General features: G+C 47.4%; 1 protein-coding gene across 3 annotated transcripts; it reads right to left on the bottom strand.

The window, feature by feature from the left end:
* Window positions 1-25,320, bottom strand: LOC116967451 (serine/threonine-protein phosphatase 2B catalytic subunit gamma isoform-like). 3 transcript variants are annotated; one of them, XM_033014017.1, is made up of 14 exons: window positions 25,198-25,320; window positions 18,658-18,817; window positions 17,918-18,042; window positions 15,567-15,678; window positions 13,902-14,047; window positions 12,689-12,828; window positions 10,894-10,971; window positions 9,742-9,836; window positions 9,446-9,571; window positions 8,574-8,639; window positions 7,155-7,236; window positions 6,912-7,009; window positions 6,194-6,226; window positions 1-2,591 (listed from the first exon to the last, which is right to left on the bottom strand). In XM_033014017.1, exons 3-14 carry the CDS (start codon window positions 18,005-18,007, stop codon window positions 2,248-2,250), a joined length of 1,410 nt encoding a protein of 469 aa, XP_032869908.1. In that variant the 5' UTR covers window positions 18,008-18,042; window positions 18,658-18,817; window positions 25,198-25,320; the 3' UTR covers window positions 1-2,247. The 3 variants fall into 3 exon arrangements, with proteins under 3 accessions (XP_032869908.1, XP_032869906.1, XP_032869907.1); XM_033014015.1 differs by having other exon boundaries at window positions 18,658-18,855; window positions 25,198-25,314; XM_033014016.1 differs by having other exon boundaries at window positions 7,155-7,233; window positions 18,658-18,855; window positions 25,198-25,283.
* Window positions 25,321-26,247: the final 927 nt, after the last annotated feature.

Here is a 26,247-nt window from a genome sequence, read left to right as displayed (position 1 = left end):
TTAAACCAAACATATTTTTAATGCACATTTTGTTACAAGAAAAATCTTATTGCTGTGCTAAATTAGAAACGGTTCCAGATTTTTAGTACTTACAAAAAAAAAAACAAGTTAATGAAACACTTTTTAAACAACAGTATTTATGCAGCGTTGCTCTCCAGAGGGGAGTCGACATTTCAACCCCAAGAACGACTGCTGCACATTTAAAAATTCTGCAAACAGTAGAACTCTTCCTTTTAAAAAAAACAGCAGAAATAGATCACGTTCTTGATGAATTGGAAGCCAAGAGTTTGAGATTGGTTCAGGTTCCCTGAAGGGTCCCACCGCACCAGTGTGAATTATTCCTGAGGAGATTCCAAATTTCAGCCTAAGATTATGAACTGATCAGTCCCTATGAGTGTTTAAACCCGCACTTTAAATTAGACCTTGAAGCCCATCTTAGACATCGTTTTAGGGAGTAGGGTGGAAGTGGAAGATGTTTTAAGTGAATTTAGCCATTAATTTAATCTTGGTAGTGGCAGTGAACAGTAGTCGTTATTTGGGGGGGGGGGGGGGGACTCTAAGGCTGGGCCAAGAGCTGCACTTGAATGAAGTCTTTGTGCATTTGCTATGACAGGGAAAACAAAAGATCAAAGCTCTGTTGGTATCAATTTATGATCTCCTTATCTCAACAGCAAGCAAACATGCAGACCCAGGTTTAGAAACAGGTCAATGATTGGAATAGTTGCTGGGTCTTGGGTCAGATGAACTGCAGCAGGACTGGGCACGATGTAAACGCAGCTTTGTCAGCGTAAGTCAAGGGATGCCGCGATGCAACTTTGCATAATTAAATACAACAAAAGTGAAAGCAGTTGATGGCCATCGCTTCACTGCCAGGCAGCAAGGATGGGATCTTTAAACAGGTATTAATCAGCTCACTGACAGTCACCTCAATGAAGGAATACACTGATACCACCACATTGACTAACATGCTCGTCAGCTGTAACAGTGCTGGTAAAGTTGCACAGACTGAGCACAAGAGCAACCACCTGTCAGGTGAAATCAGCACACCTCCCTGGCTGCCACTGCTCAGATGGGAGACTGAGAGAACCGTTCCCCCTTTGCAGATGAGCTCGAGATCAAACCAGACCACCGAGAGAGCAAGATGTAAAACTAACATGTTAACCTAGTTCACTGGTGCATCTCCCTCCAGAGGCCATGTCCACCCCTCTCTGCTGGGAAGCTAAACATAAGCTGATAATATCAGAGATACATTAATAAAAAGCAACACAGCCCAACCCTTGAAATAATAAGGGCACAATGAGTATTTCAATTCCCTTTGCTGACAGAGACCTTTAAGCACCAGAACTTGCTCTTTCTTCTCCCAGATAGTCCCCTGAGTCTGGTGCTCTCATGTGAACAGGCGATGGATTCACTCACTCCGTAATGAAGGATCAAGAGTGGAGGACCGTGCAAGTATATTTAAAAAAAATATTGTTCATTAAAAATCCGAGTGAAACAAAAGCCTGGCATGAACTTCTGGTCCACCCTCTGGGCTTCTAACACTTCAGCTAAAAATCTCATGGATTCACAGCCTGGGATCATGTAACCTTGTGATTGGGTTGTGAACAAACAGGACGGCTGAGGTATTCAAATACTGAAAGAGTGGCGGTGTAATGGAGAAATGGACAGGCTCATGAGTGACAATAAGTTCCTTAATCCAGGTGAATTCACAGGTGTGGGGATTGGTGAAGGAAACACTGCTTGCTCCATATGGGTAGAAGATAATGGCACCACAGGATTGCCAAAAGGGTGTTTGCAATGGGGACTACGTGAGGATTTCATTCCTGCCACTACCAACTCTTCTATCCTGAGGATTTAGTCCAAGGAGAGCAATTATCAAGGTACCGCTGTGGAAGGTGTGGATGAAAAGTAGGTGGGGAGGCCAAAGGAACCATTCAAGATGACATCCAAACCAATCCTCACCCCCAACCCCCTGGAGATAGCGATCGGGAAGTTGTAAGTAATGACCCAGGATCTTCCGGTAACTTAATGAGGTCCATGGATCTCCCACTCCATGACCTTCAATCCGACAGAGGTCTTCTTCTGACGTCCCGCACAAACTTGGCATCATTCGCTGTTGATTGCTGGAACCAAAGGGCTGGTCAGTGGTTTGCATTCCAAGACACTCCCATCTTGCAAACAGTTACAATAAATAAATAGGCCCTTGTTGCACCTGTGAGATGGGGTGAGCAGTTAATGTGCCAATTATCATTTGCCTTTCCCCTTGTCAGACTTGAGAGGTGGCATATCACGTGTCTTGTGTTCGGTGGCCTGAGCTTGCTGTCTGCGGGAGGTCACGGTCGTAGGTCGTTCTGACACCTGGTCGGAAGAAGAATCTGTGTGGGCTGACTTTGGCGGGCTGGCTGAGGACTGGCTGCCCTGCTTCTGCATCCGAGACTGAATCCAAGACTGACTTGCGGTCTGCGAATGACCCTGGGGTGTTGCCAGACCCGTAGTCTTCTCTTTCGTTGCCTTGCGTGGTGGCATCCTTTCATTAACACGGTCCAAACCTCTGGCCTGTTCAAAGCTGATAGCCGAGATAGGACCTTTTCCTTGGAAACAGACACAGAGATAAAGCAAAATGTAAGGCACCAACCAGCCTGTTCATCGCATTCCCAACACTGTAACGGAAAGGTTTCTGATTATCATAGAGCATAGAACAGTACAGGTCAATGTCTGTGTTGAACATGATGCCAAGACCAACTCTTATGATCGACATCCCTTCGTTTCCTGCACATCCATATGCCTACAGTATACGCCACTCCGGTTAGCACGCAACAAAAGCTTTTTGCTGAACCTCGGTACACGTGACAATAAACTAAACTCATAACTGTGTAAATCCTTTCAGGCCTACTTATTAAAGAAAATTAACACATTCTGTAAGAGAAATAACAACCAAAAATTAATCTGGCATCTACATCCATGCAGCTGGACAAAACCCTGGTTACACCTCATCTAAAGTAATTGTGCACATTGCAAAGCACTGCTTCCTGGGTCGGAGGGAGACATAGAGTCATCTTTCGGCCCAACTTGTCCACACTAAACAACATGCCCCATCTGCACTAGTCCCACATGCATGCGTTTTGCCCGTATCTCTCCCAGCCTTCCCTATCCATGTAACTGTCCAAATGTTTCTTAAACGGTGTAATAATACCTGCCTCTGGCTGCCGGTTCCATATACCCACCACGCTTTGTATAAAAAAGTTGCTCCTCAGCTTCTTAATACATCTTTCTCCCCTCACCTTAACCCTATGTCCTCCAGTTTGTGATTTCCCCTAATCAGGTTAAGAGACGAACATGGACACAAAATGCTGGAGTATCTCAGCAGGACAGGCAGCATCTCTGGATAGAAGGAATGAGCAATATTTTGGTCTGAAGAAGGGTCTTGACCTGAAACGTCACCCATTCCTTCTCTCTAGAGGTGCCACCTGTCCCGCTGTGTTACTCCAGCATTTTGTGTCTTATCTTTGGTGTAAACCAGCATCTGCAATTCCTTCCTACACATCAGGATAAGATACTGCTAAAGAAACCTAGATGGTGTAGTGCCAGTAATATGTTTGTGGCTGCAGAAGTCAGTACTTTAGAAGCTTTCCTAAGCCATCACATGTATAAATTCATTTGCAGGATAAATGACTCTAAAAATGTAATTATTGTGGCCTTGTGGATCTGAGGGACCGTGAGGGTTGGTAGGGGGAGAGGAGGTCAGTGAGATATGGGGGGGGCCAGATGGTGGAGGGCTTTGTAGGTGAGGACCAGGATTTTGTAGGTGATCCGGTGGGAGATGGGAAGCCAGTGAAGTTTTTTGAGGACTGGAGTGATGTGATGCCAGGATTTGGTGTGGGTGATGAGTCGGACGGCTGCGTTCTGGACCAGTTGGAGTCGGTTGATGTAGGTGGAGCTGATGCCAAGGAGAAGTGAGTTGCAATTTACTATGCATTTACTCTATCTAATCCCTTCATGATCCGATTCACCTCTATACTCTCATCCTCTGCGCTCCAAGAAATAAAACCTTAGTTGGAGAGGAGTATAGACTCATCAAATAATACTGAGGCAGGAAGACTTCATTGGAAGAACAGATTACAGTGCTTTGTATATAGAACCTTGAGGAGTGGAGGTTCAAAGGTTTGGGGTTAATCTATTTCCTTTATTACCTACAGAAATAGGATGCCTATCTCTCTTAGAGCCAGATCACTGAGAGGCAATGTCAGGAAGCACTTCTCCACACGACTTGGAATAAAAACAGGACTCTATCTCCCATAAACTTCAGAACTGAGATTGATTCATTTGTTACTGATCAGAAAAGCTGAGCAGACAAGTTACATCACTTATCGTTCAAAGACAGACACAAAGTGCTGATGTAACTCAGCGGGTCAGGCAGCATTTCTGGATAAAAGCAATACGTGACATTTCGGGTCGAGAGCCTTCTTCAGACTCCAGTCAGTCTGAAGAAGGAACCCGACCCGAATCATTACCTATCCATGTTCTCCAGAGATGCTGCCTGTCCCGCTGAGTTACTCCAGCATTTTGTGTCTATCTTTGGTGTAAACCAGCATCTGCAGTTCCTTGCTACACATCAGTACACTGTATATCAGTCTTGATCGAAGTGAATGATGGAACAAGCTCAAAGGTCTTTGTGAATGGAAGAACAAAGGTGAAGGCATGACTGTGCTCTCAGGACTAGACAGTGGGGTTATTCATAAAGACAGTGCATTGTTTACAGCTGCAGTCTATCTAGGCCCTGCGTGCAGTCTCCAGCTCTGCAGGTAGCACGCTTACAATGCTAAACACATCCGGGACACCTTATCTGCTCCTCACCTTTTGTCAACATCTGATACATTGCAGGTCACTAGCTAACACTTTTGCCTCTCACGAGCCAAGGTTTTAAGTCTTACTCGAATTTTGAGAACGTTTCTGCATTTCTACTCCGACCATTAAAGGTGTGTTTCGATATTCCAGTTCTCCCAAAATAAATGCTAACATTGCATTTGGCCTCCTTACTATGGATTCAACTTGCAAATTAACTCTTTGGGAATCCTGCACCAGCATTCCCAAGTCCCCTTGCACCTCCGATTCCTGAACCCTTTCCCCATTTCGAATATATTCTATGTCTTTACTCCTACCACCAAAATACATGACAGCAAACTTTGCTACACTCTTTCTATCTGCCACTTCTTTGCCTACTTCCCCAACCTGTCCAAGTCCTTCTGCAGAGTCCCTGCTTTCTCTACACTACTCTCCACTAAGACAGCTGAGCAACACAGATGTAATTCAATACTCTGCCCCGACCAAAGACAGCAATGTGCTTTTAAAAATCCACCACTGTTCAAAAATTAAATGCAGTTGATAATGTTCTATCAAGAGGTGAGACGGGAGGGGTTGATAATGTTGAACAGAACAAAAAGAGGATAGGCACAAAAAGCTGGGATAACTCAGCGGGACAGGCAGCATCTCTGGAGAGAACGAATGGGTGACGTTTCGGGTCGAGACCCTTCTTCAGACAAGTCAGACTCCCGAAACGTCACATATTCCTTCTCTCCAGAAATGCTGCTTGTCCCGTTGAGTTACTCCAGCATTTTGTGTCTATCTTTGGTTTAAACCAGCATCTGCAGTTCCTTCTTACACAGAACAAAAACAGGGTTGTGATCTGAAGGGTTAATAACACTCCAGAATCTCACAGCAAGAGGGGGTTTCTATCCATCAGTTGATATTCTCACCTTTGAACACCATGCAAACATTCATAACCTGGGCTCATGCTACTGCAGTTCCAAATCATTGCATAGCCTCAAGATCAGGGCAACAAATATCAGCTCACACAGCCTGAGAAGTGAGGAGGTAAAAGAGAGCTTCCCTAATAGCTTGCAACAGTTTTCCTGTTGTCACCTTCGAACTTGGCAAAGTTCAAATGGAACTGAGAATTGGAGCTTCTGCAGCCAAAAAAAAAGCAGGAATTGGACTCAAATGATGCCAGAAGATTAACCCACTTCACTATGGGCGAGGAAACAAATTCTGTTGTTCAGAAGCCAAAGAATACACACACACAAATCTTCATGCACTGATTAGCTGAATGGGTGGCAGGTTTGGGTCCAAAATAAAGGAACAAAAACACAGTGTTACAGCGTGAATCACACACAATTCCCAACATGCTTATACATACCCTTAGTGGGGGTAGTGGTTGCTTCAGTTAAAGCTTCAGGGTGAATCCCAGCATGGAATGGGAGAGAGAGGAAAGCAGAGTCATCATTAAATATTATCATTGAATAAACATTATGTATGGGGACCAACAAGGAGACGGCAATGGGCATAGGGTGGACAGGGCAGAGGGCAGGGGCAATGAGGAGTGCAAGGTTGCAGGGGAGAGGCGAGGGGCGGGCGGCTGACAATAGACAATAGGTGCAGGAGCCGGCCATTCGAGCCAGCACCGCCATTCAATGTGATCATGGCTGATCATCCACAATCAGTACACAATCAGGTGGGGAGGAGCAGTGCCAGGGGAAAGGGCAGGAGGGGGGCTATGGCACCAGGGACGTGTGGGAGGGGAGGAGGGCACCAGGGGCGAGCAAGAGGGGAAGAGCGGCACTAAAGGCGGGCGGGAGGGGATGAGGGCACCAGGGGCGAGGGGAGGGGTGGGGCAGCACTGGAAGTGAGGGAAGGGCAGGAGCGCAACAGGGGCAAGGAGTGGGCGGGAGGGGAGGAGCAGCACCTGGGGCAGGTGGGAAGAGGAGGAGGGCACCAGGGGGGAGATAGGAAGGGGGCACCAGGGACGAGGGAGCAGAGCAGGGCTGGCCAGAGCACAGGAGACGCAGCGCTGAGGGCTTTGATGTTGGGTGTCCAGTGTACAGGGGCTCTGCTAGGCATGTTTGAACGCTCCTAACCTTGCTCCAGGCTCGGTCTCCCTCCTGTCAGGGCACCGAGCGGCAGGTTGCCGGATGGCGTCAAGCCTTTCAACGTCAGCACATTTTCATGTTCCTCTCTATGAAGACCACAAAACAAGAAACGGTCAATATGTGGCACACCATATTCCTCAACCCTATCGTAACATCCAACCTTATCTAGAGCCACCTTTACAATCCCACCACGGAGCGGGGAACTGCACCAACACGCTGACACAAGAATACCTGAGCACTGCGAAGACCCTGGCCATCTTGCCGATCGCACGGATCTTATTCTTGATGACTTCCTTGCGATCATGTTGAGCTGCTGAAGAATGAAGCAAGAATTAGGAACAGAGAGAGCACCATCTAGCAGTGCACAGCAAAGGAAAAAAGGTGTCAACTGCATCCGGCCACTTCCTAGGTGGGTGTGATCGTCACTGGCACTGTACAGTTTTGTATAAACCTGGAGAGAGGTGCAGGGGCAAAGATAACTTAAGTCCAGCTGAAACGGTATCACTACAATGGGTTAGAACATAGAACAGGAAAACACAGCACCCCACAATGTCCATGCCAAAAATGACGCCAAGTTTAACTCATCTCGTCTGCCTGCATGTACTCCATAACCCTCCCTGACCTGCATGTCCACGTGCCTATTTAAAAGCCTTTCAAATGTCCTTCTCGATTCTGCCTCCACCACCACCCTTGGCTCGTACCTCTCTGTGTGCAAATAAACATTTGCCCGCGTATCTCCTTTAAACTTTGTTCCTCTCACCTTAAAGTTATGACATTTATTTCCTTGGTCCTTGACATTCCTCTACCCTGTTGAAAAATGTTCTGACTGTCTACCCTATCTGTGCCTCTCATAATTTTATATACTTCTATCCTGTCTCCGCTCAGACTCTGACTTTCCAGACAAAAACAATCCATGTTTGTCCAATCTCTTCTAATACCCTCTAATCCAGGCAGCATTCTTGTAAACGCCATCTGCCTCCATTTAGATCTTGTAATGGGGTCACCAGAACGACACACAATGGTCCAAATGCGGCCTAACCAAAGTCCTATAAAGCTGCAACTAACTCTTATACTCAATGCCCCGACCAATGAAGGCAAGCATGCCACTCTATCTACTTGTGATTTAACTTTCAGACAGCTACGGACTTAAAGCCCAAGATCCCTCTACACATTAAGGCTGTTGTGTCTTATAATTAACGGTATATTTTCCCCATACATTTTAAACATCTCAAAGTGCCACACCTCACACCAGCTCGGATTAAACTCCATCTGCCATTTCTCCACCCATCACTAAGTTGTCAGCTCCTGCCTCACCCCTCATCCTTAGCTCTTTACACTGGACAGGTATCCCCCCTTTACACGCACAGTCCTAATGCAGGATCTCAACCTGAATCGCGGTCTTTACACTGGCTACTTCCTCTTTACATTCGCAACCCGAATTGTCGATTACCCCTCTGCCCTCACAGATGCTGTCTGACCTGCAGAGTTCCTGCAGCTGCTTGTTTTATGCTCCACATTCCAGCATCTGCAGTCTCTAGAGTCTTCATCTTTCCAGATGCTCGCCGGTGCTGCCTGCAAATCATTTCTCCCCTCCCTCTTTGCTCTGAAATGGTTCACGTACTTCTAGCATTAGTGTGAAACTGCACTTACCATCATCCTCATCCAAGAGCTCGTCATCGGAGCAGACGTTGAGGATACTAACCAACATGTCTGTAACTGTAAAAGAAAGCAGAGCAGTTCCACATAGTGCCAGCCACACAGCCCGCACTCACTGAATGAAGCCTTACTCACAATGTCTACAGCCAATGCACATCAGGTGCGTGTTACAATATCACACTCAGTGTAACAACTGGACCACAAGTCACCCAGCCCAACCAAAGTGCAAAACTCCCAGTATGAAGAAGGTTCCCAGCCCGAAACGTCGTCTGTCCATTCCCTCCACAGACGCTGCCTGACCTGCTGAGTTCTTCCAGCACTTGGTATTTTGTACAACACTTCCAATACTTTCACACGCAACATCTCCCCCTGCCTCCACCGAGAAAATGACCCAACTCCAATGCCCTTGTTCTGGATTTAGTTTAGAGATACAGCGCAGAAACAGGACCTTCGGCCCACCAAGTCCACACCGACCAGCGATCCCCGCACATTAACACTATCCGACACACACTAGGGACAATTTACACATACACCACGCCAACTAACCTACATACCTGTATGTCTCTGGAGTGTGGGAGGAAAGGGAAGATCTCGGAGAAAACCCACGCAGTCATGGGGAGAACTCCGTGCAGACAGCACCCGTAGTCGGGATCGAACCCGGGTCTCTGGTGCTGCAAGGCAGCAACTACCGCTGCGCCATCGTGGCCGCCCACTGGAGCACGCCTCTTCCTAATGTTACCTCCTTCCCTCATTGCAATCCCACGCTTGCCCCATCTCTCTCACCCTTCCATGGACTTTGGCCTGCCCTCTGACCTATTTTTCCAAGTAGGAAAAGGAACCAAATTATTTATAAACGCATCACTTGCCTTTCTCACCAACAAATGGCAGAGACCAGGAGAAGACATCCATGAAGTTTGGCAGCCAGTAGGGGTGTGGGGAGCAGTTAAACTGCCTAATATTCATCACATTATTTTCATATTTCAATACAGCAGCTATGGAGAGAGATGGAAAATGCCTATCAATAATTCTGTGTAGTTGGCACTGGGCACATCATCCCTTACTATCTTGTACACACAAGCTGATGAGCAGAATCATTGTCTGACTGTGGCAATACGAGGATGAATGAATGATTCAAGCTCTTGTTTTAAAAGATGAACCTCACCTTTGTTATTATAGACATCCAGATAATTTGGTGCAGAAAATATCGTTATTAATGATGGGAAGCCAGTCGCCTGGTTTTTCCTATACATTCGATATCTGTGGATATGGGAATCATAGGTTAATATGTACAATCATTTCAAATAACCAAAAGCAGGGAACAGAGAGGGGTTGAGGGCTAACCCCTGGTTGGGGAATAGGCATCTCCACCAAAGTGAAGGGGGAGAAGCCTTCAGTACTGGAGCAAGAGGTAAATGAACTCTGGAACAAGAGCAAGCGCGGAGTGGAAAACTACTGGATTGAGTGGGGAACAAGACCCCCTGCCGGAGTCTGGGAAATAGACTCCTGATTTTCAGCAAGTGAAGAGTGGGCTCCTGCATCGGAGTGATCAGGGAACAGGTCTGGGACTACAAACTATGGGGTGCTTTATAAAGATAGGCTTCGAGCCAGCACCGCCATTCAATGTGATCATGGCTGATTATCCACAATCAGTACCCCGTTCCTGCCTTCCCGCCATATCCCCTGACTCTGCTATTATAGGAATCACAGCACACTTAAAAATGCCATAGGCAGCAATGAGTTGGCCGAGATCATTTACAGGACAAATATCTGGCAGGCCAACAAATAGAAGAACCTTATTTGAATTTGAATGTTACTATTGGATCATTTATATTCATTGCGTAGGCATCATTGCGTAGGCAGTGGAGCTAAAGATTAAAACCCCATACAAAAGATGGAACTCAGAACAATGCAGTTGAGTTCTCTTGGTAAACCTCTCTGACACTGAAGGTTCTGTAATGAGTGCCACTTGCTGGAGATTCTGGGGATAGCAGCAGTTGCCTTTTACCAGTGTAGAAGCTTTCATTCTTAATTTGCAGTTATACCAGGTAGAAGTGTGCAGCTCAGTTCTACAGAGGAAGGAGCTGAGAGGGAGAGAGGAGAGAGCTGAGAACTTTATCTGGCCCTCTCCCGACCAATCCTCACTCCCCTGAAGGTCTGCGTGGCTTAAGGTTGGCGGGGAGATGAGGCAGCTGCTTCACCTGCCAACCCGATCTTCCCAGCAAAGCTCTGCCTCTCAGCACCATAGACAGCAAAAACAAGCACAAAATAAATAAAGCATTCACTCCCAACTTGATCCGGGGAAATCACAGCTTACCCAGCGTCCTGAGCCTCGTGTGCACGGATTACTGATAACAAGTTGTTGTGTTGCAAAAATTTACAAACTGCGGCATAACTGCAAAGGAGACACAAATACTGTTAGAGCAGGCGAGCGGCTTGTCCTCGAGTAATGACAGGGCCCATGTAAAACATCCCAATCCTTTCAGCACTGACTCTAAGCCTGTTTCCATATCTATTTTCGAGATATAGATGAAGAGAGTTAAGGGGAGAAACAGTGCAAATATTCAACGCGTTAATGGGAAAAGACCAACAAGTCCTCGAGCCTGCTCTTAAATAGATTCATCTAGAGTAGTGTCCAGAAATAGCTATCGATGAAAGGTCAACAATTTAAACAGTTGGCTCTTCTCTCTCCATAGATGTTTTCTAATCTGCTGGGTATTTTCTGTTTATATTTCAGATTTCTAGCAGTATTTTGTGTTAAGGTTGATAGAGACAGATAAACCAGATCCATACATGGACAGAACATGGAGGCATATTCTTACAAATTACAGCAGTTTGTTCTTTACAATGGACATCTAGAAGTCTCTCCCCAAAAAGGCTGAACCTGGGAGTGCAGGGAGTCAATAACATTTTCAAAACTAAGATTAAAAAAGATGCTGGTTGAGTAAAAGTATTATAGGTTAAGGAGCTAAGATGAACTGGACAGCGCACACCACCAGAGTCAGGAACAGCCTCTGTTTTCAGGCTTCTGAACGATCCTTCCACAGGTGATGGTACTGTCCAATTCATCTCTATCCATTGTGGACTTTGTCTATGCGACTGATGTACTGCAATGCTGAGAACTATATTCTGCACTGTGTATCTTCTCCTTTGCTCTATCTGTTGTACTTGAGTTTGACTTCATTGTGTTTATGTATGGTATTATCTGATCTGCTTAGGAAGGAACTGTAGATGCTAGTTTACACCGAAGATGGGCACAAAATGCTGGAGTAACTCAGCGGGACAGGCAGCATCTCTGGATAGAATGGGTGACATTTCGGGTCGAGACTCTTCTTCAGACCCTATTTGGTCTGTTTGGACAGCATGCAAAAAAAGGTTTCTCATTGCACCTCAGTATACATGACAATAGTAAAGCTATACCATTGAAACTGAATGGTAGAGCAGGCTCGAAGAACTGAAGGCTGGATAATCCAACAATTAATTAAACTGTTTAAAAACTGGGTAGATCAGAGACATATACAAGGGATTTAATCAATAGAGGTGGGTGGAGTAGATGAGAACAATTCTTCCCTGTGGTGGAATCTAGAATAAGTGGGACTGTATTTTAGGATGTCGCAGAGCTAGTTAGGAAGGGTCGGAAAGGAGCTGGGTGGAAAAAAAGGGTGGAATATTGCAGAAGAAGCACAGAGTGGTTGAGTTATACAGCATGGAAACAGGCCCTTCGGCCCCACTCATCCATGCCGGCCAGGGTGCTCATCACATTTGCTGGTGTTTGGCCCATATCCCTCTAAACCTTTCCTATCCATGAACCTGTCCAAATGTCTTTTAAATTATGTTATAGAACCTGCCTTAACTACCTCCTCAGGTTCCTATGAAATCTTACCATAAACCTATGTTTCTCGATGCCCCCACCCTGGGCAAAAACTCTATGCTATCACACTGTATATTCCCCTCATGATCTTATGCATCTCTATATGATCACCCTTCAGCCTCCTGCGCTCCAGATTCAAAAGGTACAAGACTGGAGGATGACCCTATGCAGACTAGGACTAGCTGCCCCTATAACTGGGCCAAGCCATCTTTCACATACCCTCAATAGCACGTGCACAAACCTAAAGAAGTAGGAGCAGCCTCGTACAGTGTTGTGACTGAAGTGATCTGGAGTCTTCTCGCTGCCATAGTCCTCGGTTGGGTCCGACCACAGCATATCACACATGGGACCAAAGGCTGGTGGCTCTTTAAATCTGTCTAACTAAAAGATGAGATGAAGCATTAAAAGAAAATGGACCTACAATTACAGAATGCATTTTACAATATCAGGACCTTCCCCAAATGCCTTCCCAACCACAAAGCTTTCATTTGATATGTAGCCTCTGTTACCGTGTGGCTGCACGCACGCGATCCCGTAAATTCAGCTGGGCTTGTGCATGTTTGAGTGAAGTGGGTGATAGGAAGTGTGGGTACACAAAAAAGCTGGAGAAACAGCATCTATGGAGCGGAGGAAATAGGCAACGTTTCGGGCCGAAACCCTCCTTCACAGGAAGTGTGGGATGGGGGGAGGGGAGTGCGAGGGATGTGGGGAACTGCGGATAGTTGTTGGGAAGAGCGTAGGGTTGGAGAATGGAATGGGAACAAAGTCTGCAACCGTGACCAGTTAATTCACAAAATGGAGAAGGGAAGTCCCTGCTGATCTGAATCCAAGGGGGAAGGGGAACAAATAAAGGAAGCAAGCGTGAGTCAGAACAGGGCCAAATGAATGCCATGATCACAGTGAATGGCGGTGCTGGGTTGAAGGGCCGAATGGCCTACTCCTGCACCTATTGTCTATAATGCAGAGGTTTCTAGTTTGGGTAAAAGGGGAAAGGTTTATTATGTGAGGGGAGTCTAGGAGAAACAAGGGGATAAAGGTTGCAGATTCTCCATGTGTGGGGTGTGCAGGCTGGGTGGGCAGCAGATCCCAATGTTTATGAGCTCCAATACAAGAAGGAATGGGGTACAGGAGGGCGCAGGTGGTCCTACAGCACGGCAGCACTCCTCCCCACCCCAATACAACCCGCTCCTGTCCATCCCTCATTCCATTTCCATGCCCTGCTCCATTCTCTCACAGTCCCATCTCCAAACCCACGTTCCACCCTTCTCACTCTGCACCCAAAGTCATCTCCCAGTCCTCCAGCCGTCATCACAGGTTTACTGAGAAACCAAATAGTGGTTCAAAACCAAGGGAGTGAACTTGCTTCTCCTACGGTGACCTCCTTCTCCTCCTGCTTGCCACTGACCTGCTTCTGCTGGGCATCCTGTCCCACCTTCATGAGCACTCGTACTTACTCTCCTAATGTCATCTAGACTGTGGATGTCCGGTGACAGGCCCCCGTGCAAGCAGAGGAACTGATGATTTACGAGGGCAGCCAGAGGCAGGCAGTCAAACGCACCCATGCAGACATTGTAGAGTTGGTCTGAGTACTTGATTCTGCCTACAAACAGGAACGACATAAGGAATATTAACACACCACATACACTACCCCCACAAAGCAGAGATAAACCTGACAAACTGATGGCTTAGCACCCCATCACTGATTAAACCTCTAGTTCCCCTACTGCACTTCCTCTCCCTTGCCGACACTGCAGTCTCATTGCTGTTGATCACATGGACCGCCTCCATGTCATAGTCCTCAGAGACATCATACAGACGCCCAGATGAGTTTGGCACCTTGATGAATCTTCCTTATCCCTAGGATTATCCCAGGTTGAGCCGCTGATGAAATATAATACGCAAATGTCAATCCAGCCCCAGTAGAATACGTATCATTTGGATATTTTGTGCACTATTTGTAATTTTTTAAAGGAAACTTCCCATTTTACCGAAGAAAGCCCTTCACAAATGGGAGGGTGCTAGAATAATGAGCATCCTTAACACTGGATTCAAATCCTTTATCAACAAGTAAAGTCTTTGTGTGCAGCAGCAGAGATTTCTTCATCTCACTGACTTGTTAGCTACCTTCACTGCAGGAGAGACTCAATATACAGAAGGAAAATTACCAGAATTCCTACAAGAGGTCACCGGAAACTGGGAATAATTCTGCACATATTTCATATCCCACCATGGACAAAATAATTGATGAGGATCGGAATGGTGGCACCCCACAGTCACTCTGTTCTTGCAGCACGATGTTACACTTCCATGGTGTCAGTCAACGGCTCCAGATCCAAGGTCTGCTACATGTATAGCTTCTCTCGTGGCAGGGTATGGGAAAAGAGAGGGATCACTTTGTGGAGAAGGGAGGGATCCATAAAGGGGAGAGGATGATCACTGAGGAAATAATGAAGGTGGGTCATTATGAAGGGCGAGAGCTATGTTTAGTTCAGTTTAGTTTAGACATGCAGCGCAGATAAGATACAGATAACCTTCGGCCCGTCGACCAGCGATCACCCCATACACTAACACTATCCTACAAACACTGGTGACAATTTACAATGATACCAGGCCAATTAGCCTACAGACCTGTACATCTTTGGAGTGTGGAAGGAAACTGGATATCCCAAAGATATCCAGGATTCTCGGGAGATATCTCAGAGGAAACCCACGCAGAATGTACTAACTCTGTACAGACTGCAACCGTAGTCAGGATTGAACCCGGGTCTCTGGCGCTGTGAGGCAGCAATTCTACCGTGCTGCCCTGGTTTAGCGAGAGGATTCAATGAACGTAACTAGAGTTTTGCCACCCAAGGATTGTCACACGGGTTAAAGCACTCTGTCTAGTGTGCAGTTTGCCCCAGAGGAGATGACGGTGCAATATAGGGTTACGTGTAAGATGAGCTGCAAAGTCACACATTGCAACTCTGGGATAGTGACAGAGTGAGTAATGTACCCGGTATTCTTGTCAGCTTGTTTTCTTTCTTGCCCTGGACAAATGGAGCGGCATCCCAAGCTAATCGCTGGATATTCAGGCTCTGGCTGGATAAACTTTCAGTCGGCCGATGAATTATACTCACACTCTTGTTTGAACGTGAAGTACTCAGTGAGGTGTCTGCACTCATGGTTCCCCCGGAGCAGGAACAACGTGGTTGCATGGTGAATCTTCAGGACCCAGAGAAGCAGCACACACTGCAAGAGGAAACATTAACAGAGAACCAGGCAGGAATAGGTGAATATGTAAGCGATTGTGTGGCAGGTAAGAGCAACCAGGGAAACGGATCAACCTATAGTTAGTGAAACAGCGGCAATGTGCGAGAGCTGCATTAACATCAGTAGATGTAAAACCAGTACATATTGCTGGGGAGTAGGGTTCTGGAGATTACGTGAGCAAGCTTGATTGACCTCTATGTAGTAAGACAAGGTATTGAATGTAGGGCTTACTGAAGGCTGTAATCTCAACATTACAATCAGTGACACAGTGCAATGGGGTAGAGAGGTAACAGAGAGACAGGAGGAGAGAACTGGCACAGCAGCAGTTGCGGTGGTAGTACAGAGCAGTGGGGAAAATGGCTCACTGAGTGATAGTGTGACAGAGCTAATATCAGCAGAAATACATAGTTACTGAATGACAGTAGGATTGAACTGGCATTGCATCATTAAAGATAGTAACTGCTGATTACAGTGGTTAGTGATAGAATGATATTAACATCAACGAGTGAGAGATAAGTTACTGACAGAGTAAGGAACCTGCAAACATTTCCTTTGTGTGCATTTCTTCAATTTCCCTATTAAAGTTACCATTCAATCTGATACCGTACCCTTTTATGCATTAACGGAAGTCATTTTGTTGAGAAACAACGTTTTGGAATGTTCCCATCCAATATATGAAACCTTGTGAGAAGTTAATGAAGTTATTCCAGTTCCATCACACTGTCATTCAGTAGTAAGCCCTGTACAGGGCCCTAGTGAGACCACACCTGGAGTATTGTGTGCAGTTTTGGTCTCCAAATTTGAGGAAGGACATTCTTGCTATTGAGGTAGTGCAGCTTAGGTTCACCAGGTTAATTCCCGGAATTGCGGGACTGACATATGTTGATAGAATAGAGCGGCTGGGCTTGTATACTCTGGAATCTAGAAAGATGAGTGGAAGGATCTTATTGAAACATATAAGATTATTAAAGGTTTGGACACACTAGAGGCAGGAAACATGTTCCTGATGTTGGGAAAGTCCAGAACCAGAGGCCACAGTTTAAGAATAAGGGGTAAGCCATTTAGAACGGAAATGTGGAAGAACATTTTCACACAGAGGGTTGTGAATCTGTGGAATTCTCTGCCTCAGAAGGCAGTGGAGGCCAATTATCTGGATGCTTTCAAGATAGAGTTAGATAGAGCTCTTGAAGATAGGGGATATGGGGAGAAGGCAGGAACGGGGTACTGATTGTGGATGATCAGCCAAGATCACAGTGAATGGCGGTGCTGGCTCGAAGGGCCGAATGGCCTACTCCTGCACCTATTGTCTATTCAATACCCAGTAATATTAACTCCGCTGAGGTTAATCAAGCAATCAATACTCCACAACCCTACGCCCCAGCAATGGACACATTGGGAACTCAGCAGGACAGGCAGCATTTCTGGAGAGAAGGAATGGGTGACGTTTCGGGTCGAGGTCTGAAGAAGGGTCTCGACCCGAAACGACGCCCATTCCTTCTCTCCAGAGATGTTGCCTGTCCCGCTGAATTACACCAGTATTTTGTGTCTATCTTCGGTTAATCTAGTTCCTTCCCACAACCCAGCAACATATATTACTGATTTAATCTCTACTGATATTAATCTAGCTCCCTTACTGTCATTTAGAAATACTCATTACTGTCAACTGCCACCCTGCTAACTCTGAGATCTCTAAATTTAACCAACTTGTTGACTGCGGGTTCTGCTTGTAATTTGAAAAAAAATACAGAGCTGAAAATGTACAAAAGCTCAGTCATAATCTGAAGCAGAGCAGATAAATTAACATCTGATGTGAAGTCCAGCATCTGAAGTTTGCTCCAAAATTAGCGTCAAGCCTTTCTTTCAATCAGTGTCAGATTTTGGGGGTGTTTAATGATCAGCTCTGTCACAGATTGCGTCTAGCCACAGGTCAATTACAAGCACACAGACCGTAATGCAATAAAAAGGGAGCTGCAAATGCTTGTTTATACCAAAGATATACTGTAGTAACTCAAGAGCATCTCTGGAGAAAATGGAAGGTGACGTTTTAGGTCGAGACCCTTCATCAAACTCAATGCAGGACCTTAATGCAGCATGTTTGTGACACTTAAAGCTCTCCCAGAAGAGGCCGAGGAGTGAACGATTGATTGTGGCTCTGAAAAGAATTGTTAATACCTTCCCATTCCCTCTGAACGAACAAAACACCAGGTCCAGATCTCACCTCAACGCTGAAATAGCCCCGATCCACATAATCGCCAAGGAATAAATACTGTGTGCTGCTGGGCGCTCCACCAATTTCAAACAGCTTCATCAAGTCAAAGAACTGACCATGGATGTCACCACAAACTGAAGGGAAGAGAGAGAAGTCAAGTGAGAGTTTGCTCTCCGAAGCACACAAACCACACGGAAGATCGGGGCTGCAGACAGCCTCAGAGGAGTGGAGAAATTGTGTCTGGGAGAAGGAAGAAAAGGATGGAGGGGATTGCAACAGAGAAGCTCGATGGCCAATGGGGACTGGGTTGCTGCAGGATTAAGGTGGCAGGGAGGGTAGTGTGGACCTGAGGGTTTGGGCTAGGGAGGGTTGCGTGGTAAAGAGAATGCGCGGTGGTCAGTCTAGAGTCACTAGGTGTGTGGTGGCAGGCTGGGTCGAGTGATGGGGACGAGAGGGTGGGGTGTGAGCCGAGGGTCTGTGTGGTGAAATGGGGGTGGCTGATGAGATGCAGAGTGACAGGAGAGAAGGCAGGAGCAGCAAAGAGGGAGGGCAGAAGAAGTGAGGTGTGGGTTAGTGCGGCAGTAATACCTCACGACTTCTGTCCTCTCGTTTTGCCAACGCACATGCCTTGAGGCAAGAGTTGGCAAAGCAAGGGTGGTGAGGTGGGGAGGGGAGGGGTGCAATGAAGGTGAGCCGTGGGATGAGCAGGGGGAATGGTAAACCATTAGCTAGAGGTTGATGTTGCAGACCTGTGACAGGTGCGTCCACCTCAATCAGAGTCCTCTCTTTGCGAAAGACAGCAGCTCCATCTTCTATGATCTTGATGGCAGCTTCCTCCTCCAGCCGCCCTTCTTTAATGAAATGAGCTTTGAGGATATCGAACCTGGGTTTGCCATCAAAGTAAATATCCTGCAAGGTCAAGCGGCGAACTGGTGGTAAGGGAACAGCTGGAAGAGAGTTACAACAGACCTTGACCAGTCCACAGTAAGAGATCACACCAGCCCAAGTAACTGAGCAGACAGACAATGTTGCATTTATTAAACGATTTAGTCAATTTCCCAGGATTGTCATCACACCCCTCACGATAACCTCTTAGGGTGTCAGGGGTTATGGGGAGAAGGCGGGCGAATGGGGTTAGGTGGGAGAGACAGATCAGCCATGATTGAATGGCGGAGTAGACTTGATGGGCCGAATGGTCTAATTCTGCTCCTATCACTTATGATAACCAGTGACTTTAGAATGTAGACTAACAGACTTTAAGAAGGAACTGCAAATGCTGGAAAAATCGAAGGTAGACAAAAATGCTGGAGAAACTCAGCTGGTGATGCAGCATCTATGGAGCGAAGGAATAGATGACGTCACCGATTTTTGTCTACCTTTAATGGTAACCAGGTAGTGATTTTGACCGGAGGGGTCCAATGTTAGCCACAATACTGATGAGGTCTACACTACTTTTCTTCTTGCGTGACATGGGCTCCTCTGTGGAGAGCAGACAACACCTTGCTTTTGCATCCCATCTGAAAGGTAATGTTTTTCATATCAGCAGCACACTTTCAACAGTGCTTTAATCCCATACTAATACTTGTACAGTGCTCCCTCAGTACTATGCTGAAGTGTAGACTAGCATATCAGCCGATTGGTTGTGGAAAAGGACAGTCAAATGTTTCTCATCCTTCCCTGGAAGATGAAAAGGAATTCAATTGAGATGGCTTCAAATGAAACCTTTCAATTAAAAACTAAAAGTGATCTTCAAGGGCAGGTTTGGTTTGAACACAGCGTTGTTCTGAATGAATGATTCTTTCAATGTGAAGTCTGCTGAGTAAGAGGTGTTCAGTGAGGTAGAGGCAACAGTGAGAAGGGACAAGAGGAGCAATGCAACTCTGACAAATTGGTAGAAGATGAAGGGAGGTCCTCCATGCAGGTTTTAGGGAATGAAGAAAGAAGTTAAAAAGGTGCTGGAGTAACTCAGCGGGTCAGGCAGCATCTGTGGAGAACATGGATAGGTGACATTTCACAGAGTGCTGGAGTAACTCAGCGGGTCAGGCAGAATCTGTGGAGAACATGGATAGGTGACGTTTCACATAGTGCTGGAGTAACTCAGCGGGTCAGGCAGCATCTGTGGAGAACATGGATAGGTGACATTTCACAGAGTGCTGGAGTAACTCAGCGGGTCAGGCAGAATCTGTGGAGAACATGGATAGGTGACGTTTCACATAGTGCTGGAGTAACTCAGCGGGTCAGGCAGCATCTCTGGAGAAGATGGATAGGTAATGTTTTGGGTCGGGAAGGTCCTGACTCAAAATGTAACCTATCAAGTTCACCAGAGAGGCTGCCAGATCTGCTGAGTTACTCCAGCACTTTGTATCTTTTGTTTGTAACCTAGCACCAACAGTTCCTTGTATCTCAATCTCAAGATTATACCCAGTTGTACGTGTTAATAATCACAGAAATAGGAAGATAGAATAAATGACTGGGGAGATGATACGGATATTTTATCCTCTGGTATTTTATTTTATTCTTCACATGTTTAAATTATAATGTTTTGTTTTTAATTGTCTACTGTATATCGTGTTGCTATCCTTGCGGGCAAATTCCTTGTATGTATACATACTTGGCTAATAAAATGTATTCAATTCAATTGAATAAACAGGTTATACCTCGATAGTGGGGTTTAGAAACATAGAAAATAGGTGCAGGAGTAGGCCATTCGGCCCTTCGAGCCAGCACCACCATTCAATACGATCATAGCTGATCATCCAGAATCAGTACCCTGTTCCTGCTTTCTCCCCATATCCCTTGATTCCGTTCACCCTAAGAGCTAAATCTAACTCTCTCTTGAATACATCCAGTGAATTGGCCTCCACTGCCACGCTTTTCAAGATGGTTTAAATAAACTTAGACCAGGGATAAAAACCCAAACAAGAAGAATATTAGGAGGGAAAGGAACAAGGCAGAAAAAACAGTTAGAAATGATGTAAACAAAATAAGTACGGTAGCAGTGGAAAAAGGCAATTCTCTGCCCCAGATAGTGGTGGAGGCCGCATCATCAGATATATTTAAGGAGGAGATAGATAAATGCTTGAAAGATCGAGGAATTGAGGGATATGGGGAACTAACATATGAGTTGAGGTAAGTAGAGATCAGCAATGGGGGTCTCCTGGTCTATTCCTGCTCCAATTTTCTTGTGATCGTGACCCACTCAGTGTTTAGATAGAGACTTGACGTAGAGACATCAGCCTGGAGGGGAAGCTGACATTGCCACGATAATCAAATCAATTGATTAATAGTTTGCAGAAGGGTTGGAATCACTGTTGCTCAATAGTCCATAAGCTCACATGCTGGGTCTGAGGTCTAGATCTTTTAAATGCTGGATTGCCGTCTTCATAATTACATCTATGTGCTGTGCCCACAACAGGTCATCTGAGATGCTAATTCTCTTCACCACCAAGAAAAACTGGTACATGGTCTCCTGACTTATGCCACTCTATTCTTTAAGCTGACTTTCTACTGCCATTCTTGTCTCACTGAAGGCAGTGGAGTTAAGTCCTGTACAGCTTGGGTCAAATAGCCAAGTGAGCTTATTGCGTCTATCTTCAAGAAAACGGACGCCAATATAATTGTAAAGGAGGAATGGTAGCAAGACAGAAGCAGATTCAGTGAGGGGTGGCAACAAAGCTTTGACCTACTCACAAAGAAAAGTCATCTAGTCTAGCTCAGAAGTAATTGGGGTGGCTATAATTCATGTCTTGGATTTGCTGCAGAGAATTTGAAAGTTGGACATGTCTAATTCTCAGTTCAATACAGGAAGAGAGATAAACTATCTACTGAGAAAGTCTAGAGATCTCAATCACTTAACTAAATTAGTTGCCATTTTGATGGAAATGTTTGAGCACATGCTAACCCATATAGATTTATTACAGAAAAATAATAAATAGAATGTCTAAGAAGCGTCCCAGCCCGAAACATCACCTATCTGTGTTCTTCAGTGATGCTGCCTGACCTGCTGAGTTACTCCAGGGCTTAGTGTTTAACAAAGGTTTATTACAGCCTGTTTGGTGAACATAATGGAGAGGTTTGAAATACGAACAGAAAAAGTTATCAATAATAGTGTGGTTTATATTGTGGATCTGTGACTTCCATGAAGTGTTTGAAAGGACTGCCACTGCACCATCTTGTCAACAATAACATATGCTGTCGGACTAAAGGGAGTGTGAATGTATGTGCATACAACAGTGTAGAAGGCACTTGCAACGGTGAATGGGTGTTTTCTTATAAGACCAGAAGGCTACATTCAATAATATCTTCTGGAATATCAGAACCATTGCCCATAGGTCAAAAATGACATATGATACAATGCCCAGAACTATACGAATAAATAAGGAAGATACAAACGGAGCTGACCAAGCAGTCTGGAAAAATAGCCAGTGGTAAATGAAATAAATTGTGAATAGCTATTTCTGTGCATTGAGATTCAATAAAATACTTTGAGATTCTATAAACAACTCTGCCTCTAATCTGTGTTTCTCTGCAAATTGATACAGAATGTGGAAATGAGGACAAGGAGAGTGGAGGAGTAAACTGAGGGAGGAAATTGGAAGGGATGGAGAAGGGAGTGGGAGGATGGGGTAGGGTTGAACAGGAGGTTGTTCTAGAGGTGAAGGAGTTGGAAGGGGGAGTGGGTGATGTCAAGTGGAAGGTGTTATATAGTGTTTTCAGGGGGCAACATGTCAGAGAGGTTTGTAGGACGTGGTTGTAAAGGCTTATGTAGAGAGGATTGCAGAGGGATTGTGTGAAAAAAGGGGCGGATTCGAGAGGGTGATCAGTGTAAGATGCATAGGAATGGTTGTAAGAGATGAAGTAGATAAGGAAGAGTGGTAATGGTATGATGTAGGGGGGATTATGGAGTGGGTCTGATGAGGTGGGTGCTTTAGTGTGGAAAGAGTTAACTGGGGTGACGCAGGGTGGGGTGAGGACTCACACAGGGGGTTATGCGGGGAGGTACAAGGGGTTGCAAGAAGGAGATTTGAGGGGAGTGGTTGCTGGGGAGGGATGTGGAGATGAGGGTGTGGAGGGGAGGTGGTTGAGGGTGAGGTTGAGCTGAGGGTGTGTTTGGGAGCAAGTGGCTGAGGGTGCGTGGATAGGGATGGTTGAGCTGAGTATTTGGGTAGGGAGAGTCTTTTTTTGAGGGGATATGGCTGAGGGTAGGTGTTAAGGAGTTTATTGAGGGGGGAGATTGCTGAGGGAGTGAGGTGACGGGATGTGAGAGGTGACTGGATGAGTGAGAGATTACTGAGGATGAGGGGTGATGAGGTTGAGGATGATGAGGGTGAGGAGGTGAGGCCGTGGGTGGGCGAGTGAACCCGGAGGCGTGTGTAGGGAGGGAAGGAGGGGGGTAGAGGGGTGAGGGTGGGGGCGATGAGGATGAGGGGGTGAGGATGGAGGATGAGGGGGTTGAGGGTGAGGGTGATGAAGATGAGGGGGTTGAGGATGAGGTTGAGGATGATGAGGGTGAGGAGGTGAGGCCGTGGATGGGCGAGTGAAGCCGGGGGTGTGTGTAGGGAGGGAGGGGGGTAGAGGATGAGGGGGTAGAGGATGAGGGTGATGAAGATGAGGGGGTTGAGGATGAGGTTGAGGATGATGAGGGTGAGGAGGTGAACCCGGGGGCGTGTTGTGGGAGGGAGTGAGGGGGTAGAGGGGTGAGGGTGGGGGTGATGAGGATGAGGGGGTGAGGCCGTGGGGTGCTGGGTGGGTGGGCGAGTGAACCCGGGGGCGTGTGGAGGGAGGGGGGTTGAGGATGAGGAGGTTGAGGGTGAGGGGAGTTGATGATGAGGGTGATGAGGATGATAGGGATGAGGATGAGGAGGTTGAGGTAGAGTGAGGAGGTGAGGCCGTGGGTGGGCGAGTGAACCCGGGGGCGTGTTGTGGGAGGGAGGGAGGGGGTTGAGGATGAGGAGGTTGAGGGTGAGGGGATTTGATGATGAGGGTGATGAGGATGAGGGGGTTGAGGATGAGGTTGAGGATGATGAGGGTGAGGAGGTGAACCCGGGGGCGTGTTGTGGGAAGGAGTGAGGGGGATTGAGGATGAGGACGTTGGTGAGGGGAGTTGATGATGAGGGTGATGAGGATGATAGGGATAGGATGAGGAGGTTGCGGTAGAGTGAGGGGGTGAGGCCGTGGGTGGGCGAGTGAACCCGGGGGCGTGTTGTGGGAGGGAGGGAGGGGGGTTGAGGATGAGGGGGATGAGGGGGTTGAGGAGGTTGAGGTAGAGTGAGGAGGTGAGGCCGTGGGTGGGCGAGTGAACCCGGGGGCGTGTGTAGGGAGGGAGGGAGTGAGGGGGGTAGAGGGGTGAGGAGGTTGAGGGTGAGGGGAGTTGATGATGAGGGGGATGAGGATGAGGATGAGGATGAGGATGAGGATGAGGTAGAGTGAGGAGGTGAGGCCGTGGGTGGGCGAGTGAACCCGGGGGCGTGTTGTGGGAGGGACGGGGGTTGAGGATGAGGGGAGTTGATGATGAGGGGGATGAGGATGAGGTTGAGGATGATGAGGGTGAGGAGGTGAACCCGGGGGCGTGTTGTGGGAGGGAGGCAGGGGGGTTGAGGGTGAGGAGGTTGAGGATGAGGGGGGTTGATGATGAGGGTGATGAGGTTGAGGTTGAGGTAGAGTGAGGGGGTGAGGCCGTGGGGTGCTGGGTGGGTGGGCGAGTGAACCCGGGGGCGTGTGTAGGGAGTGAGGGAGTGAGTGAGTGAGGGAGGGGGGTAGAGTGAGGGGGGTAGGGGGGTTGAGGATGAGGGTGATGAGGATGATGATGAGGGTGATGAGGATGAGGTTGAGGATGATAGGGATGAGGGTGATGAGGTTGAGGTAGAGTGAGGAGGTGAGGCCGTGGGTGGGCGAGTGAAGCCGGGGGCGTGTTGTGGGAGAGAGGGAGTGAGTGAGTGAGGGGGGTAGAGTGAGGGGGGTAGGGGGGTTGAGGATGAGGGTGATGAGGATGATGATGATGAGGGGGATGAGGTTGAGGTTGAGGATGATGAGGATGAGGGGGTTGAGGTAGAGTGAGGAGGTGAGGCCGTGGGTGGGCGAGTGAACCCGGGGGCGTGTGGAGGGAGGGGGGTTGAGGATGAGGTTGAGGATGATGAGGATGAGGGGGTTGAGGTAGAGTGAGGGGGTGAGGCCGTGGGTGGGCGAGTGAAGCCGGGGGCGTGTGTAGGGAGAGGGAGTGAGTGAGTGAGGGAGGGGGGTAGAGTGAGGGGGGTAGGGGGGGTGTGGGTGCTCACGCCGGCTGCCAGTACCTTTCATCACCCTCTCGACGGTGGGCAGGGGAGCGCTCCTCGCCTCCGAAGCCGCCGCCATGTCTCGGTGAACGGGCAGCCAGGCTCCGCCCCTCGCGCCGCGCGACGCCCGCCGGGAGCTGTAGTCCAACCGCCGCCTCGTCCCCAACCGACTACAACTCCCGGCGGGCAGCGCGCGGGGGGGGGGGGGAAGGGGTTGGGGAGTGGCGCATGCGCAGGGCGGCCGGCCGGCCGGGCGATCATGGCGGGCGGCTGCGGTCGCCATGGCGACGGCGAGGGACCGGAGTTGCAGGGCCACGGGTTCGATCCTGACCTCGGGTGCTGTCTGTGTGGAGTTTGCATGTTCTCCCTGTAAGGACGCGGGTTCCCTCTCACGTCCCAAAGATGTACAGGTTTTGCCTCTGTAAATAGTCCCTAAATTGGGATAGCACAGAACCATTTTGTTGTCTGTGTACTGTACACTAACAATGACAATTAAAGTTGAATATGAATCTGAATCCATAGATTAGTGCAGGTAGATGGGACTAGGGAAGAATAAGTGTTCGGCACGGACTAGAAGTTCAAGTTCAAGTTCAAGTTAGTTTATTGTCATGTGTCCCTGTGTAGGACAATGAAATTCTTGCTTTGCTTAAAGGGCCGAGATGGCCTGTTTCCGTGCTGTAATTGTTATATGGTTATTAATTCTTTCAAACCTGTAATCTTTCACATACAGGCCAGGGTGGTGGGTGCATGGATCGAGCATTCAGAGGAGATGTCTACTATTTCCAAGTGCCCTCTGCTCTCTCCCAGGGCATGGACAGCACGAGTTGTTTACAGTCTACACATCCCAGCATAGATGTAGCATAGAGTGGAGTGTGCAGGAAGGAACTGCAGACGCTGGTTTAAACCGAAGATAGACACAAAATGCTGGAGTAACTCAGCGGGACAGGCAGCATCTCTGGAGGGAAGGAATGCGTGACGATTCGGGTCGAGACCCTTCTTCAGACAGAGTAAGTAGTTGAGTAAGTAGGCCGATACGATAGCAACATTTAAAAGACATTTGGACAGGTA

The sequence above is a fragment of the Amblyraja radiata genome, chromosome 39 (genome assembly GCF_010909765.2).
Source record: "Amblyraja radiata isolate CabotCenter1 chromosome 39, sAmbRad1.1.pri, whole genome shotgun sequence".
Lineage (NCBI taxonomy): Eukaryota > Metazoa > Chordata > Chondrichthyes > Rajiformes > Rajidae > Amblyraja > Amblyraja radiata.
The sequence above is the reverse complement of the archived record's forward strand: the minus strand, read 5'-3'. Positions and strand labels throughout refer to the sequence as shown.

Bases quoted from the DNA above. Each gene is read 5' to 3' on its own strand.
- LOC116967451 (XM_033014015.1), bottom strand. From the start codon at position 25,258: ATGGCGGCGGCTTCGGAGGCGAGGAGCGCTCCCCTGCCCACCGTCGAG. The intron at 9,572-9,741 runs GTGAGGTTCATC...CTCTCTCCATAG, and splicing joins GGATGTCTATAATAACAAAG to CTGCTGTATTGAAATATGAA. The intron at 7,237-8,573 runs GTAAGTGCAGTT...TTCATTCTTCAG, and splicing joins GCTCTTGGATGAGGATGATG to CAGCTCAACATGATCGCAAG.